This window comes from Rhinolophus hipposideros (assembly GCF_964194185.1).
Source record: "Rhinolophus hipposideros genome assembly, chromosome: 9".
NCBI classification, from domain to species: domain Eukaryota; kingdom Metazoa; phylum Chordata; class Mammalia; order Chiroptera; family Rhinolophidae; genus Rhinolophus; species Rhinolophus hipposideros.
The window spans coordinates 71706749-71723909 of NC_138055.1; the positions used below are offsets into that span (position 1 = coordinate 71706749).

Here is a 17161-nt window from a genome sequence, read left to right on the forward strand (position 1 = left end):
ATTTCAATGTCTAGTAAACTTCTGAGCCTCTGAGTAACTTGTCTAAAATATTTTTGGCCGCAGCACAACTCTTTCTTTTTCTTTGGGAGAGAAAGTAATCACTCTGAACAATAACTAATGTATGACAGGAATTCAACAGATACTTATTGACTGAAGTACAAATGGAGTTTGGGTGGGGGGAAATACAGTACTGATTAATTTATATTGATTACGTATATTTATATATGGACACTTGTATATACTTTGAGTGTGTCTCTGTGTGTGTGTGTGTGTCCATTGCCTCCTAAACATTGCATGTTAAGAAATGACAGATGCTAAAAATCTTTGCATCAGTTTTAAGACTTCTGTTTCCCCTGATTATTTCTATTGCTGTACAATTGAAAATCAGGGTGGTCTCCTTTCTTGATCTAATGAAATGAAAGCGTGGAGAACATGAATATTCGGCATTCATCAAACATTCCCTGAACTATGCCTAACTACATCCCTCTAATTTTAAGAAATGGGATGACAACTAAAAAATATTTTTGTTGTTCAGCATAGGATCTCCTGCCTTAAGTCTCCATACTTTATCAAATGAGCAGATACCTCTAGGTCTACACTGGAAGTTGGGTAGAACCTGACCTACAGTCTTTGTCCTACACTTATCTGACTAAAATCGAAGCTAATTAAATGCAGGCATCCCTGTTACAGAGTGATGAGCTTTCTTGTGCCAACCTGAAATGAAGCTTCAGGGCTCACCTGTTGTACTTTTACCACAGAGACTGGAGGTCCTCCATAAATGGGCGATTCTGGCTGGCTGACATGGTGTGATCTTGACATCACTGGACTCAGGTGAAGTGAGCCTGGACCCTGAAGCTGAGGGTCTGTGGAAGGGAGTGTCGACGATTTTGGATTAACCATGGCTGCAGGGCTGATGAGAAGATGAGCCATTGATCCGAAGCCAGGCAAGCCAAAATTCACCGGTCCTGTGTTTGGGAGAGTGCCAGGAGCAGAGGAAACTGGCCCGGCCATTGTGGGAGAGTAGAGAATAGGAAATGGGCCCAGTGCTGATGATGGTAAGACCATGCAAGGAACACTGAGGGATGGCAGCTGACCTGAAGGTGGCCCCACTGCATGGGGAGTCTGACTGCCAGATAAGAGCACATTGAAACCATTTAATCCTGAAACAGAAGCAGAACAAGGCGAAAATCAACATAACATGAAGATACCATTCAAGTTCATGTGCCTCTCGGCCCTTTCAAATGGGAGTCCACAAAAAATTAACCCACCTGACCAGCTGTGCTCTCCCAGCCCCACATCGCTTCTTCACAGCCACGGCTACGAATGAAATCCCATGTTTCCCTGTGTGAGAACTTGGTAGATGCCCATGTCTCTTGGGAGGGTTCTTAAATGTGAGTTTCACTGAGCCCAGATTGAGGAGGAAAGTGAACTTGGCTGGGAAAAATTAAATCTCTATTTTCATGTACTTCTAGCTGAAATTTCTATTTCCCTCCGTTAAAATCACAGGCAACAAATCACAATGGTATTAATATCAGGTTGGTGCAAACGTCATTGTGGTGTAAAAGGTTAAAAATAATTGCAAAAACCGCAATTACTTTTGCACCAACCTAACAGTACCTTGACTTTGTCACAAGTGAAAAGCAGATATGGCCTATTACAGCTATGGCAGATTGCTTCATCAACAGTTACGTTCATCACAACTTTGAAATTAGGAGTATTGGACTTGCTGTCACATGTTTTTATTATTATAATTAAAAATTTTTTTTTCTAGCTGCATTTCAACATAATTGGCTTCCTTTATAATCCTATGTTCTATGCATTTGGAAACATACCTAGGAGGAATCCATGGGCTGTACCACAGATGGTAAAGGGTCCATGGTCCAGAAAAGGCTAAAACCCCTGTGCTGGGCTGTCATTTTTATTCAGTAGGGGGTAGCTCTGTGTTTTGTTCATCAACGTATCCACAATACTGAGGTTATACACTCAAGAAATATTTGCTAAAGGAACAAAGAATGTTTTCTAAATGAGTGAATGATAACCAATACCTCGCTAACCTGGGAAGCGAACAAGGAATTGAGGCAAATCAATTGACGTCTCTTTGCATCAAGAGCTTCATGGACAGCGTGCATATACAGCATGCACATCTTAACAATGAGGTATTTATTATATTTCAGCTTTGTTTCAGAATACTCACAGCATTTATGGAGTCTTACTAAGTGTCTGGCACTATTATTCTAAGTGCTTTAGATGTATTATCTTATTAAATTGAATTCAATTTTCATAGCACCCTCTATCCCCTAAGAAGCAGGTGCTATTATTATTGCTGTTTTACAAATGAGATGAATACTCGTTTCAAGTACATGCAGATAATATGTGGTTTTAATGTCCAGCCCTGGCAAAATCAGCACATAGTGGCCAATTGGTTCATATTGTGATACCAAAACCGATGCCAGACCAAGCAGAATTATAAAAATAGGATCATTTTTTTGAATTTGTTGGGCTTTTCTAGCAAACAAAGTTTAAGGCATTTAAACAAATAAACCACCTGCCTAATTATTTTCCCATTATCCTTGTGGTTGGTGAAAGTGAAAGCAGCCTCTCCCTTCATTTCATCAATGGGGTAAACGGGAGGGGGGCTAGTAGACAAATGACTCAGAGGCTGTAAACCGAAGCTCATCCATGAACCGCTTTGGTCAGGTGACGTGGACAAAGATTTCAAAATCCAACTGATGGTCTGACTACCCCAAGGGACTCCGAGGCATGATGTCATCCCTTACCAGTCGGTGACTGCACATAAAGATACTGCAACAAAGACGGCTCTTTGGTGCCTTCATTGTCTTTGGAAGGCTTTTCAATCTCTGTACTTCTTGAAGGATTTCCCCTCTCAGAAGAAACAAAGCCATTTGCTGTAGTCTTCCCTGAAAATTCCTTTGTAGCACACAGTTGGCTATTCAAGTGTATGTCTTCGAGGGGCACAGATCCTCTGTTATCCAGGGTCTTGGGAGAGACAATGTCTGTGGAATCTGAGGGTTTCTAAGCACAACCAAACCAGGAACCAGAAAAGCAAGTCAAAAATCCCAGTAGCAAATCTTAATAACAGCTTTCTCAAAATAGCTAACATAAACAAAAAGATCAAATATCGCTGTGCACCACACTGATTTATGTATGCCAGTTGTTTCAGTCATATTTATAGGAATGTCTGAAAAGAAATGCCATGTCTCAAGCATAGAAATGATGGAGATTTTAATAATGGAAAACCGGCCAGGGTGTTTAGATTGTGGAATAAATTTCTGAGCTGCTCACACAGAAAGGTTGTCGATACCGCAGTTTTTTAGGGGCCTCTTAAGAATTGTGGGGGAGCCCAAAGCCATCTTGGTTATCTAACGCATATACCAGCCAGTCTTTTATTTCTGTTCTGCAACTCAGACGATCTACAAAATTAGGAAAATTCACTCCGCCAAGAGAAAGGAAGAGGGGAGAAAGGATCTTAATGGACTGATTTCCACAAAGTGCGCCGAGGTGACCCACTACAAACTGCTGTCATGACAGTGCTTCTGCTTTCTGAGAGTTTCGCTAGTCACATGTCATTAACCTCTAAATGGCTACTACGCGGGAGACGCGGACAGTTCATATTTTTGCTCTTTTCATTTTGTGGCTGGCGAAAAGGGATCTCTGAGCGGAGGTGAGAACTGACCACGCACAGCCACGGGAAGCCAAACAGCACCCACAGGCTGAGTCTGGAACTCAGCTGCATCCTATACTAAGGTGATGATTTCAGTGATCTCAACTTATTTAAAAAAAGAAAATATAGCAAAAAGATGGGGAGGAAACATACAAACATGTTACAAGGGATTGCCTCTATGTGGTGGCTTAACGGACAGGATTTTTTCCTTTACACTTTTTAGCATTTTATACAACGTGTGACTTTTATAAAAATAACTTCTCTTACAGTATTACTTTATGGCAAGATTTTTTCTTTTTCTTTTTGGAGAGCTAGTCCAGGGCTTAATTATACATGCGACACATGAAACACCTCCTATTCCAGACTCAGTAACTTATTACTATCTGTGTGTCCTTACGAGGAAGCAGCTCTGGGTGAATGGGATGTCATTAAACACGCTGCCCAAACCCCCTTACCTTGGGCATGACAAGGGACAGAGGGCCATCTTCGTAGTCCCTACTTTGTCTTTTAGTGGCTGGCTCCTCTTCCCCCTGAGGTTTTCTCTCCTCACTGAGGCGCTTCTGAACTGAGGGCGTGGGTGACTGTTCTGCTGCTGCTGAGACGTCTGAGCTTCTGCTGTCCTTCTCTGGCCCTGGGGACGGTCCCTCGGGCAAGCTCCCATACAGCACGAACAGCGAGGTGGAGGGCACGTAAAATAAGGGCTGGCTGGCCAGTGGGGCTGGCTTCAGACTCTCCACGTCAGGGGCTGCAAGTGAGACACCCCCTTGTCCATTCAGACCATTCTGTACGGAGAGGGTCTGCAAGTCTGTTTGTGGCACAGAGAATGCTGGGCGGGGTAACGGATTAACACAATATTCTGAGTCAACAGAGTGGATGGGGAAAGGAGCAGCAGGGTCCAGGCAGCTGGATGGAGGCACCCCTCTGTTACTCTCAAAGGCTTTCTCCCTGGAATAAAAAGAAACATCATGGGTAGTCTCAGGTTACCACATGCTACCAACTCCTGGCTCACTGCCTTCCCGAAGAGAGCTGTACTAAAGCAGGAGTGAGACGATACCGCTCAGGCTGAAAGTAAAACGTACTCCCTGGGCCCATGTTAGCTAACCTATCCCAGAGACAGATGACCAGGTATAACCGAGATAGACGGTTAGGGATGGGTGGGGTAGCTGATGTCGGAGGAGCTCGTGGAGGATCTCAGGCCACAGCTAATACTGGCTCTCTCCTGCCTCTTCCACATCTCAGAGTTATCAGTTACCCGGCACATAGATGCTATAATGATAGCATTCTATTGTCATAATTTTACATAATTATTATAAAATTGATAGGGTTCTCAATGCCCCCAGTTGACTAGGGAGGAAAACTGAAGCTCGGAGGCTAAGCAACCGACTGAACGTCACCCAGCTGGGCCTCAGACTCAGTCCCTGGGAGGGATCCTGGGTGCATAAGAGACTGCACCAGACTTTGATTTAAAGGACACATTTAGTTTGTCTCAAATCCACTGTGAGACACGTGAAGTGCGTAGTCAGTGTGGAAATAATCTTATCTTCACAATTATTATTTCCTGGCAGTCTTGTGCCATTTCACTCAGTATTATTATAGAATTTTTAGGCAGCACACATTTAAAATCAAGGCCCACCAACATGGAGATTATAAACAATGTCTGGACCTTTCATACGGAAAAATTTCCAAATATTAAAACATGTTTATGTATTTAGTATATTTTAGGAAACAGATGAGGAAAACCCTTTGAAGATGCCCTTGGGAACTAGTAAACAGCACAGGGATCTCACAACCTTTCTGATGGAATCGCTGAGACCTAGGTATGTTGCCCACCATGTTATGTTATCCACTGTGCTGAGGGAATAAAATGGAGTGTGCCGGGCTGCAGAGACGAGTAAATGTCTCCAGCCCTAGGCCCCTCTGAACGGGTCATCACTACTTCGTAGCGCTGTGGCATTCAGTGTCCACATTAAGTATATTACCCACCATCCTACCTCTAGCTATCCACCTTCAGTCTCCTCATTTTCACCAATAACATCATCTTTGCCTGAGACCCAGGTGTTCTTTGTGACGCCTTTCACCTTCAGTAGGTCTTGCTGACTCACGGTCTTACACTGATTTCCATCGCGAGCTGACCCTGCTCAGGCCTGTACCACAGCCGACCAGAATGCTTGCAAATGCTCTGCTCTGTGGTCTGCTCTACTTCCAATCCCATCTGCTTAAAGCAACCAGAATGGTCTCCTCCAGTGAATCTACAATAGTTCTTTAACATCTGTTTCATAAATCCAAACTCTTCTACCAGGCTTTCAAAGCTTTTGGCCAACTTGACCTACTTACCTCCAACACCCTAAGCTCTTCTTATGAAGAATATTTCCTTTTACTATTCTGTTTGGACAAGTCGTTACAGCTAATCAGCTTATTGTCCCCCTACTCCCTGACCCTGCCTCAGAATCTATTTCTTCTCATGTCTGTCATTAAAAAGCTTTCTTGTTTCCTCTTTTGCATACCCTCTGCTTCCTCTGATATGTCATTTCTTTCAAAATCTGACCCAAAATATGAGTCAGACGGCCTGGGTTTGAATCCTAGCTCTGTCACTATTAGCACTGTGACCTTGGGCAAGTTACTTTACCTTTCTGGGTCTCAGTTTCCTCTCTGTAAAATGAGAACAACAGTACTGACCTCAAAAGATTGTTGCTATAATTAGATAAGTTAATATACATAAAACTTTTGGAACAGTACCCAGTACTTCATATGTTATGACGAAAGATTCATGGGACTGAGCTGCATCATTTCTCAGTGTCACATTAGCAGTGATTTGTCTTTTTTTCAGTGTATTTGTTTTTTTGGTTTTTCCCTTTAAGATTTCATAGCTTAGGGGATAACTTTTTATACTTTTGTGTCTCTGATGCTACATACTGCACAGTGTTGGGCACAAAGGGAAAACTTACAAAATTCTTAATAAGGAAATGGCTGACTTATGAGCAAGAAAGCTAAAATTTACCTTTGGATGGGTGGCATTTCAACTTAGTCAAAATTAACACTTGGAAATAAAAAAGAATACACCCGAAAATTTTAAAGACTACTTACTGTGAATTGTCTTCTATTTTCTGTTGGTAAATAGCTGCCAGACTTCCAAATTCTAAGGAGAAGCCACCTGATCCGGAAAAGAAAAATAAAGGTCCAACAAATATAGCAAGAGACTTCCGCACACCAATTATATACAGCAGGATTCATTATTTACAGCTCAAGGATTATAAGACAATCTCAAATCTTTTCTGGTCTTTATTCATGGAGAGAGATTTCCAGACGCTAGCTGTTAATGGTGAATTCAGGTCTCATCAAGAATTAGCAAGAACAAAACAATGTACGAGTTGCTTTGTAAGTTGGATGAAATTTTGAGATGTATCAAACAGGCCAACTGTGGGAAGCTAATTGACCTTCAAGGCTGACTAGGAGCAATTTCAGGCATGGGGCCAAGTTCACACCCTGTGAAGTCACCAACTCTTACCCCTAATAATTGATTCGCTTCAGTAAAAAAACAAGCAGGGCCTAGAGACTCGGTGCATATACAGTGCCAGTACCTGGGTAGGGCTGTAATTACACGGGGATTGATGGATTTCATGGGCTAAGTGAAGGCATATAGATACCTTGTTCTTCTCTGGATGGGCTGCTGGGTTCTGAGTCCACTTTCCTCTGAATCCTCTCAGAAGCCTGAATTCTGTTGAAAGAACCATGTCGAGCCAGCTTCTCTATTGCACAGACTTGAATCTGGTCACGTGTTTCTCTTTTCAATTCTGGTAAGACAGATGCAGAAACATCCACTAGTTCTTCGTCTAAACAAATGAGAGATTTGGTAGTGTTGTTATATACAGCTATAATTCAGGGTAACTTTAGCCTTTTTAAGATACGGCTTTGAGAGCCTATAATTATAATGAAGCTACCCTATAAATTAAAAACTAAGACAAAGGAATTTTATGACCCTTGTCTCAAACTCCAATTTCTTTCCATGTACTAATTTTTTTTTCTTTTAAAAGTTAGTGGATGACTATAAAGTGAGACTGAATCCACATATATTCTAAAATTATCTAAACTGCAACAAAAGTAGAGCAAGATGTTCTTTAACCCAAATTAGATTGGACCTGACATTTTAGATATTTTCTTTGGGCAGAGTATCAAAGGAAAACCCAACCATGCTCATCCCATGCATATTTTGAGATTTTTAACATTAATTGAGATAAGTGTCTGATGCCACAGCTCTACGGCAGTGAGTATAAGAATTTCTATTCTCTATTACGCTTTATTATTTCTTTCTTATGCAGCAGGAGGCTCAGTTACTAAGTGACCAAAGGAATAAGGTCAGCAGAAACCTCATGGTTGAAATCCTGCAGAACAGTGAAGAGAATAAAAGGCTGGGTCTTGGACCAATTTTGTGTTCAAAGGAGGTTTTGTGAAGTCAGGAAGAACTTTCTACATAGATCCAGGCCTATAATTCTATATAGAACTAGTCCCTGTTGCTCAGATAGTTATTGCTGCCCTAGTATCTGCTATTTTTTTCCAAGCTTTCAAAGCATGCATTTTAATAAGACTGATTTGATAAATGGAAAGGTCCAGTTATACTTACATTCTCTAAAACACACAAAAATTGAAAAAAGAAATCAGCTTTATGGTTTTGCTATTTCTTATAACAAAAACCCCAACACATGTTCTTTTTAGAAAATCAGAAATTACAGAATCAAAAGAAAAAAATGGGTCAAGAAGTAAGGATCATAGTTCCTCTCCTTCCTGAAACAAAACACTGGGCAAAATATGTAAGACATTGGCTCTGAATACCCTGAAATCAAGGGAGGGGAGCTCTATGATTGCCCCAGCTAACTGCCTGGGAAATGTTTCCAGGTTGGGGTGCAGAGAGTGGGACCTACACTGAACCTGGAAGTCTCCCCAAGTTGTGGATGGAGCTGGGAGGCCAGAAAAGCCAAAGCAGCTAGAGTCTATAGGGTAAAATACTGGAGAGGAGAGCCATACAGAAAGAGAACGCTGCAGATCTGTAGAGGGTGCCCTTTGAGTATCCAGTACAGTACTCACATATGTGAGAAAAATACCTAATGCCAGGGAGAAAAATCACTCAAAGGGAGCAGAAGGAATAGTGTCAGCTGCTCATACGGGGCTAAGAATAGTGCTTGTTGCCAATAGCCAGAGTGGAAAAAATATCATAATTCACAGGTCATTGGTTAGAATATTAAAAAGGGTGTTGTCTCAGTAGTGGGGACAATGTCCTTAAGAGGAAATGTAGACAGGGTTCTGCCTACCAAAGCTTAAAAGCAAGATCTGAAAGGATTGTTTCTAAGTAACTTCATGGCATCCCAGAACAAAGCTCAAGAACATTTTTAGGACTATAGAAATATCTACAATTCTCAGTGTCTGGTATATAATTAAAAATTAGTAGGCACAAAGAAGCAGGAAAATATAACCCACGGTGAAGAGAAAAATCAATTGAAATGGACTCAAAGGTGACACAGATAATAATACAATTAGTAGACATGCACATTAAAACAATTATTGTAATTGTATTCCATGAATTCAAGAAATTGGTGGAAAGACTGAGCATGTTAAGTCGAGACATTGAAAATATGAAGGCCCAAGACAAAGTCCTAGTGATAAAAATGACAATGTTGGAGATGAAAATAACAGTGAATAGGATTAATGGAAGATTAGATGTTGCAGGAAAAAACAGTGAACTTGAAGAGACAGTAATAGAAACCATCCAAAATGTATCACAAAGGGAAAAGAGACTGAAAAAAATAAAAACATCAGTGAACTGTAGGACAACTTCAAGCAGCCAAATATAACCGTAACTAGAGACTCCAAAAAACAAGAGGGGAAGAAAGAGAAAATATATTTGAAATAATGGATGAAAATTTGCCAAATTTGATGAAAACTTTAAATCCATAGATCCAAGGGGCTCAACAAACCCAAGTACAAGAGACATAAAGAAAGATACCAGGTCACACATAATCAAATTCCTTAAAACCAGTCATGAAGAAAATCTTCAACCAAAGAAAAAAAGACACATTCCATATGTAGAAACAGGATGGCAGATTTTTTTTGTCAGAAATAATGCAAACTAGAAGATGTGGAGCATCTTCTTTAAAGCACTGAAAGGAAACAAACACCTTCAACCTAGAATCCTTTACCCAGTGAAAATATCTTTCAGAAACAAAGGTGATATAAAGAAATTTTTAGACATACAACAGCTGGAAAAATTCATCATTGTCAGACCTGCAATACAAGAAATGTCCATCAAGCCAAGAAAAATGAGACCAGATGGAAACTTGCATCTACAAAAAGGAATGATAAACACCAGAGATTGTAACTACATGGATACATATCGTTTTTTCTCCTACTAAAATCTCTTTAGAAGACACTCAACTGTTTAAAGCAAAAATAGCAACAATGCATTATGGGTTTTATAACATATAGAGCAGTACAATGCTTGGCAACAATAACACAAAGGCCAGGCAGGCAGAAATGAAAAGTACACTACTGTAAGGTTCATATACAATATAAGTAGTATATCATTTGAAGGTAGCCTATGATAAGCTACAGATGCATGTTATAACCCTAAAGCAGCCATTAAAATAAGACAACAAAGAATTATAGCTAATAAGCCAATAAAGGAGGTAAAGTGGAAGCATAAAAAATAATACATCTAAAGGAAGGGAGAAAAAGAGTAAAACAAAAACAAAAACGAGTAGATAGGACAAATAGAAAACAAATAGCAAGTTAATAGACCAAAATCCAATTGTATCAATAATCACACTAAATGTAAATGGCCTAAACAACCCAAATAAAAAAGGATAAATTGTCAGTTAGATTAGAAAACCCTCAACTTGACACTGCCTACTAGGAACTCACTTTAAATGTAGGTACTAATAGTTTAAAAGTAAAAGGATGAACAATAAACACCATGCTAACTAATCAAAAGAAAGCAGAAGTGACTATATTACTATTAGATAAAGTAGATTTCTAAGCAAAGAGTATCAGCAGGCATAAAGAGGGGTCATTTCATAATGATAAAAGGGTCAATTAATCAAAAAGACATAGTGATCGATCCTAAATATTTATGAACCTAAAGATAGCTTTGAATAAATGAAACAAAACTTGATAGAACAGCAAGAATAGACAAATCTGCAATTATAATCAGATCTCAACATTCCTGTCAATAATTGACAGAACAAGTAAACATGAAATCAATAAGGATATAAAATTAGGTAACACTTCAGCCAACTTGACCTAGTTGTCATTTATAGATCATTCCATGCAACAAAGCAGAACATACATTCTTTTTAAGTGCACATGGAATATTATTAACATAGACCATATCTGTACCATAAAACAAGCCTCAGTGAATTTAAAAAGGATTCAAGTTATACAAAGTATGTTCTCTGCCCACATGGAATGAAACTCGGTATTAATAAGGAAAAAAATATCTGGAAAATCCCAGACTATTTGCAAACTATATAACACATCTAAATAACTTATGGATCAAAGAAGAAATCAAAAGGGAAATTGCAAAGTATTTTGAATTGCAAGACAATGGAAACACACATTAAAATTTGTGGTATAGATATAAAGAAGTATTAGAGGGAAATTTATAGCACTAAATACCTATTACAAAAGAAAAAAAGGTCTCAAAATTAATGACCTCCACCTTAAAAAACTAGAAAAACAGCAAATGGAACTCAAAGTAGAAGAAAAGAATAAAGAGAGAACTTGAATAGCCTTATAGCTATTAAAGAAATTGAATCTGTTGTCAAAAACCTTCTCACATAGCAAACTGTAGGCCCACATGGCTTCATTGGTGAATTCTACCACATAAAGACATGTACGTGAATATTTATTGCAGCTTTACTTGTAGTAGCCAAAAAATGAAAATAACCCAAATGTCCATCAACAAGTGAATGAATAAAGAATGATATATCCATACAATGGCATACTCCTTGGCAATAAAAAGAAATAAACTATTGATACATGCAACAATATGATTAATCGTAAAATAATTATGCTGAGTGAAAGAAGCCTAGTAAAAAGAGTACACACAGTATAGTTGACGGTTATTTGTGATAATTATGTTTTATAAGGTCATCATGAACACTGAATTAGCAATTACCGTTGTTCCTAGGGGAAATACAGGGTTAGGTTCCTGTGAGCCTCTGGTCACACTTTTGTCAACGGATCCATACATAATAACCCTGTTTTAGGTGTTTCTGTTTAAAGACACCTTATTTAATGCATATTGTTGATCCCTTAGCACTGAACTCATAGCCAACAGCACCAGAACTCGTGCCTGAATGAAGCTCCTCTAACACATGTAATTGCTCTGTAAGGCACATCACAGCCTTCTTACCCTTAGAAATGCAAGGCCGCACTTCAGTACAGCACTTGGAAACCATTTAAACAGCGAAATCACGAAGACAAAGCATATAAATGTGAAAACATGGCACTAAAAAGACCACGAAAAGGCCGCTTGTTTATACTGTGAGAGCTGAAACAAGAAAGTAGAGCGTTGCCTTGTGTGACCTCAGCTGGGATAACGTGCACTGGCAACTCAAAATTTTCACCATTCTTTGCATATCCCTGAATGACGGAGAAAAAGCCTGCGAGTATTGATTTAGGAGTTACAAATACTGTTTAGTTAGTAGGTAAATCAGCACATACGGAATCTGTGAATAATAAGCATTGACTGTATGTGACTTGTTTATACAAGTCTTTAGAAAAGACAAACAAATCTAGAGTGAAGGAAAACAGATCAGTGGTTGTCCCAGGGATGGAGGTGGGCGCAGGAAGGAAGGAATTATGAAGAGACAGGAGGAGATGCTGGAGGGTAAAGGGGTCATTAACTTTGGTGACTATTTCACAGGTGCATACAATGCAACAACGCATCAGACTGTAACTTCAACCACTTGCAATTTATTGTAGGTCGTTGTACGTCAATCAAGCTGTTAAAAGGAAGAAAAGGCCATGATGGCAGGGAGAAGAGTACAGCGACATCTCTGAAGTTTACTTGTGAGGAATTGCTAATCAAGGAATGAAGAATGATTTAAGGAATCAAAGGTAACTTTACATTCCAAAGTTGACTGCTGGGTTGGTGATGATGGTGCTGTCGGTAGGAACTAAGCAGTAACAGAAAGACGATCAGCTTTCTGACGGTAGAGAGAGGAAGTTCATATTGAGGTTCCAAGCCCTTTTCCTCAGGAGATCGGAGCTCTCCTGCTTGCTTTCCCACCGGTTTGCGCAGATACAGGAACTGCTCAATTTCTCAGCACCAGCTCATCTTCCTAGCTATCTTATTTTCTGCAATGACACCACCACCTTTGAGTCCCTCCTCTCTAAATCTCTCCATCTAAAGACTCCTTGTCACTTCAGTCTATTACATTTAGTGCAGATTTCTTGGTTTAACTTTAGCGACCCTCCAAAATGTCCCATTTCTCATTATTCTCTATCCTATGTCCTCCACTTAAATCAAGGTGGTTGATCTCTCCAATACAAACTAGATTTGTTCCTCGGTATCAGTTCCTTCAACGAAAATGCTCTCTATCCTTCCAAAACCTAACAGTCCATCAGAACTTAATCCATATCTTCTCTGATTTCCTACAGAGCCAGTACCACCATGTGTAGTGCTTAATTATTCTCTAATTTTCAAATGTGTGCTAATTATACATCTTCTAATAGAAGCTCATTAACCAACTAAAGTGAGCACGGCACTGACTTAGGTACTATGGGTAATGAAAGATGAGTAAAAACCTCTTCTGCCCTCAAATAGGTATAGCGGGGACAGTGGCATAATATTAACATCAACAAGTACAATAGCACAATACTAAATTGCACTAGTGTAAATGAGACATGCCTTGCTCTGGGTGATTATGGAAAGCTCCATGGAGGAGTTGACATTTGAGCCAGATCTTGAGGGTTGAGTAGATATTTTCATGTCAAAAGGAGATGAGGGCTTCACAGGTGAAAGTATTAAGAGACGTCAAAGAGGAGTAGAAAACGGCAGTTGTATATTTCCTGTATGCAGGGACTGTGTAAAAAGTGTCTTTAAATCTCTCGTGGCATTCAGTATACTATCATGCAGTCCACATTCAGTAAGTACTTGCTGGGTTGAAGTACTTATACTAGATTTTAAGTGGTTTCATCTAGACCCTAAGTGAATAATGTGTTACAATGAGGTAGAGGGCTATATCCTTTATAAGCCGAGGTTAAGTGGCGGGAATTTATGCCACTAACACCAAAATTGGAAGGGTAATTTAAAAATAACTTTAATGGATTTTTTCCAGGCAGCCTCGTTATATGTAAAGTAGCTGGTACGGTAGGATCCAGTCCCCAATTGCTCAGCTATTATCTTGGAACTAAGCAGAAGATAATACCCTCTTTTGCTCTAGTTTAGTAAAATTATGACATTTCTAACCTTTTAAATAAATTACGAAAAAGGTGTTCATTACATCCATTCTATATTTAGAAGCCATTGTACCACATAAAGAGTTTTGTGATAGTAATTGATAAATTTTTACATTATCTGGAATTTTAAAGAAAAACAGTATTTTGTTCTGCCAATATAGGCATAACCAGAGTTCATTCATAAGAAATGTCATTTTTGATCCTCAGCCTCAAACTTCCAGGAAAACCTTCTGAACAAAATTAAACAATACTAAAGAGCTGTCATTTAATAGTTACAGAAACTCCCACATTATACGCTCTCAGTATTTCCCTTCCTACTGTGTGTGAGCCGCCCAGCGTAGTTTTGCAGAATAATGCTCACTGTTCCAAGAGTGTCATCACCGGTCTAATTTTTGAATGTGACTTGGGCAATGAAACATGAAGATCAGTCTCACTCTGTAGTAGATGTATAATTTGGAAAAGAATTGGGGGATTATAAATGAAATAGGTCCCTAACAAGTCCACGCCTTACCACTGGAGCTGAAGTCCACCGGCCCGATCCATTTGAAGGCTGGTTTACGGCCTCGCTCTTCTGTGACATGCACCTTCTCAATCAGAGCCAAGCTGGTCAGAACATTGGCTATGTCATAGAGGCGTCGTACCTTTGCTTGAAGATATAAAACACGATCATGGGCATGCTGCTTGTGACACTGTCACATTTCAGTTTATGCGATAGGTCACTTTTCTTCGCCACCATATAAACCTCAAGGGGAAAGCAGGGGGGTGGGATGCAATGGCCAATGGCTCTGTCATGAAATCACCCAGAATTTATATATCTGAAGATGCTTACTAACGGAAGGTCAGTGTGTCTTTCCATTTCCACAACTTCACACCTTTTACAAGCCGGCAGTGCTGCCACTGCAAAGACACCCGAGGGAGGGAAACGAGCTATAATTAAAGGCTGAGTAAATGTGATTCTGACATATGACATGTCAAAAGCTGGCCCCAAGTTTCTCCCAGCAGGAGGTTGTGGCACCAGCTCCTGCAAGCACTGGGCTGTACAAATGACCGAGATTCCCCAGAGCTTCCTGTAAGGCTGCACTCCTGGACACACAGGGTGGTCAGGGCTCAAGGTTAGGAGATACAACCGTGCTGAAGACTGGCAGTTCTGCACCCAAAATCCTGGCCGTCTGGCCACCCAGTGCGCGAGGAGTGGAATGCGCAATCCCTGAGTCTTAAGAGGTTTGGGGAGACATTTGAAAACGCATGTACTAGAGGAGGGGTTCAGCAGGGGTGGGAACACATTCAATAGGCAGGGCTATACCCACAAAGTAATTTCTATTTAAGAAATCGATTTACAAGTAGGAAAACCAGTAGACCTCAGGGCTAAGATCAAGCAAAGGAGCTTTGCTTATCATCCAGAAAAATCAAGCATTCACCCCAGATGTAATTTTCTTCCCAATCCTATTAAAGCTGGATTTCATCTAGTCATTTCTCCAACAAGATGGCTATAATTCCAGCTGGAAACAATAATAAAAAAAGCTACAGAATGTTGAGCTCATGACTTCCCAGGGCTTGAAAGGGCTACCAGCAGCTGACTACATGTGGCTCAGGACCCGTGTTTGACAGAAAAGGAAGATACACTGAGTATGAAACTCAGAGACACTCTCCTGGTCCAGCAGCCATGTCCCAGCACCCTTACCTTACCCTGGTCCTTCCTCTGCTTCTTACCTGTACACAACTTTCATCTCCACCCATCAGAAGAGTATGCAGGGGGTGAGGAAAAAAGGGGAGATAAAACTCAGATATGCCGTCTTGGATGCCGTGATACTAAAGAGAAATGCAAAATATCTTACATTCTCCCTGACTTGCATTTGTGGGATAGCATTCTGTTTCCACTGTCCACTCTAAGTGCCAAGAAAAAGGCATCTGACAGAACTTTAAAGAGAATTCTAGTGTGTGACTAACTTACCTCTCACAGCACCAAGCAGCTTTATGAGTACACCTCTCCAAAAAACGATTAATTATTTTCATCTCAGAGGCAGAAAATATCAAATGTATGAAATCCCACCCTTTTTGTGCTAGATGACTTGAGGGGAAGGTGCTTACTTTTAAATTTACTGTGGTCCGGTGTATCTTGGCTTTCTTCTATCAATATTTTGGCAGCCACATCAAGAGTAACAATCTTGGTTTTAGAGACAAGGAACAGCATGACGAATTTCTGGCTCATGATTCTCAGAGACTTGTCTTTTCTACTGTTTGCAGATGCTACAAAAGGAACAAAACAAAAGCACCAAAGCAGATAATTTACCACAATAACGACTATACTCATAGTGCCTGAACTATCTAACTCTACTAGCAGATGGAAAGATGACTCTTGTTACAGAAGCCTTTTCGGACACGTGTCATAAAAGATGGCTTATAAAGAAAGCAGAGGGATTTTCTTGCGGCTCATTAAATTACGGTAGGCATCAACTCTGAAATGTGTATGTTAAATTACTCTTAATGCTTTATATGCATACTTCACGGAATAGAATCTGTAAGATACTTTTTCCTAAAGCAACTTTTTGATGGGATTGATGCAGAAAACAGGATAGGGTAAGGATCAGGGACTGTTTTCAGCTTTCCCCTCAAAGTCAGGGACTCCATTTTTATTTCTCTGTGCACACAATACAGGCATACCTCCTTTTACTGGGCTTCACTTTACTGTGTTTCACAGATGTTGCGTTTTTTACAAATTGAAGGCAAGACCCTCCACCAGTAAAAAGAGTATGACTCACTTTATTGTGACACTCGCTTTATTGTAGTGGTCGGGAACCGACCCACAATATCTCTGAGGTATGTTTGTACGTAGACTATACCCTGAATATAGTCGGTGCCCACCTCTTCCATTTCTTTTCGGAAATAGGTTAAGCAATGAACTATCCCTAAATAGGAGACACTGAAGAAATGTGTGTTGCTGTGGATGGTAGGCAAACCATCCCTGACAGATGGCTGTCTCCTCTGGTTAGTAAGATAAGAACTGGCTCATGGGGTGGAATTAAAACG

At 40.1% G+C, this 17161-nt stretch overlaps 1 protein-coding gene and 1 long non-coding RNA gene across 2 annotated transcripts in view; one reads left to right on the top strand and one right to left on the bottom strand.

Annotated features, from left to right (window-relative positions):
- LOC308502343 overlaps positions 1-17161 on the top strand; it is a 112362-nt gene that overhangs the window by 89281 nt on the left and 5920 nt on the right. Inside the window, exons 5-6 of the long non-coding RNA XR_013994024.1 lie at positions 12656-12790; positions 16379-16577. This is a non-coding gene — a long non-coding RNA (uncharacterized lncRNA). The remainder of the gene's footprint in view (positions 1-12655; positions 12791-16378; positions 16578-17161) is intronic.
- Positions 1-17161, bottom strand: part of E2F7 (E2F transcription factor 7) — a 38129-nt gene that overhangs the window by 3455 nt on the left and 17513 nt on the right. Inside the window, exons 6-12 of the mRNA XM_081059972.1 lie at positions 16223-16381; positions 14646-14780; positions 7327-7512; positions 6767-6833; positions 4138-4627; positions 2778-3033; positions 739-1160 (exon numbers count right to left, since the gene is read on the bottom strand). Of these exons, the coding sequence (XP_080916098.1) occupies positions 739-1160; positions 2778-3033; positions 4138-4627; positions 6767-6833; positions 7327-7512; positions 14646-14780; positions 16223-16381 (1715 nt within the window). The remainder of the gene's footprint in view (positions 1-738; positions 1161-2777; positions 3034-4137; positions 4628-6766; positions 6834-7326; positions 7513-14645; positions 14781-16222; positions 16382-17161) is intronic.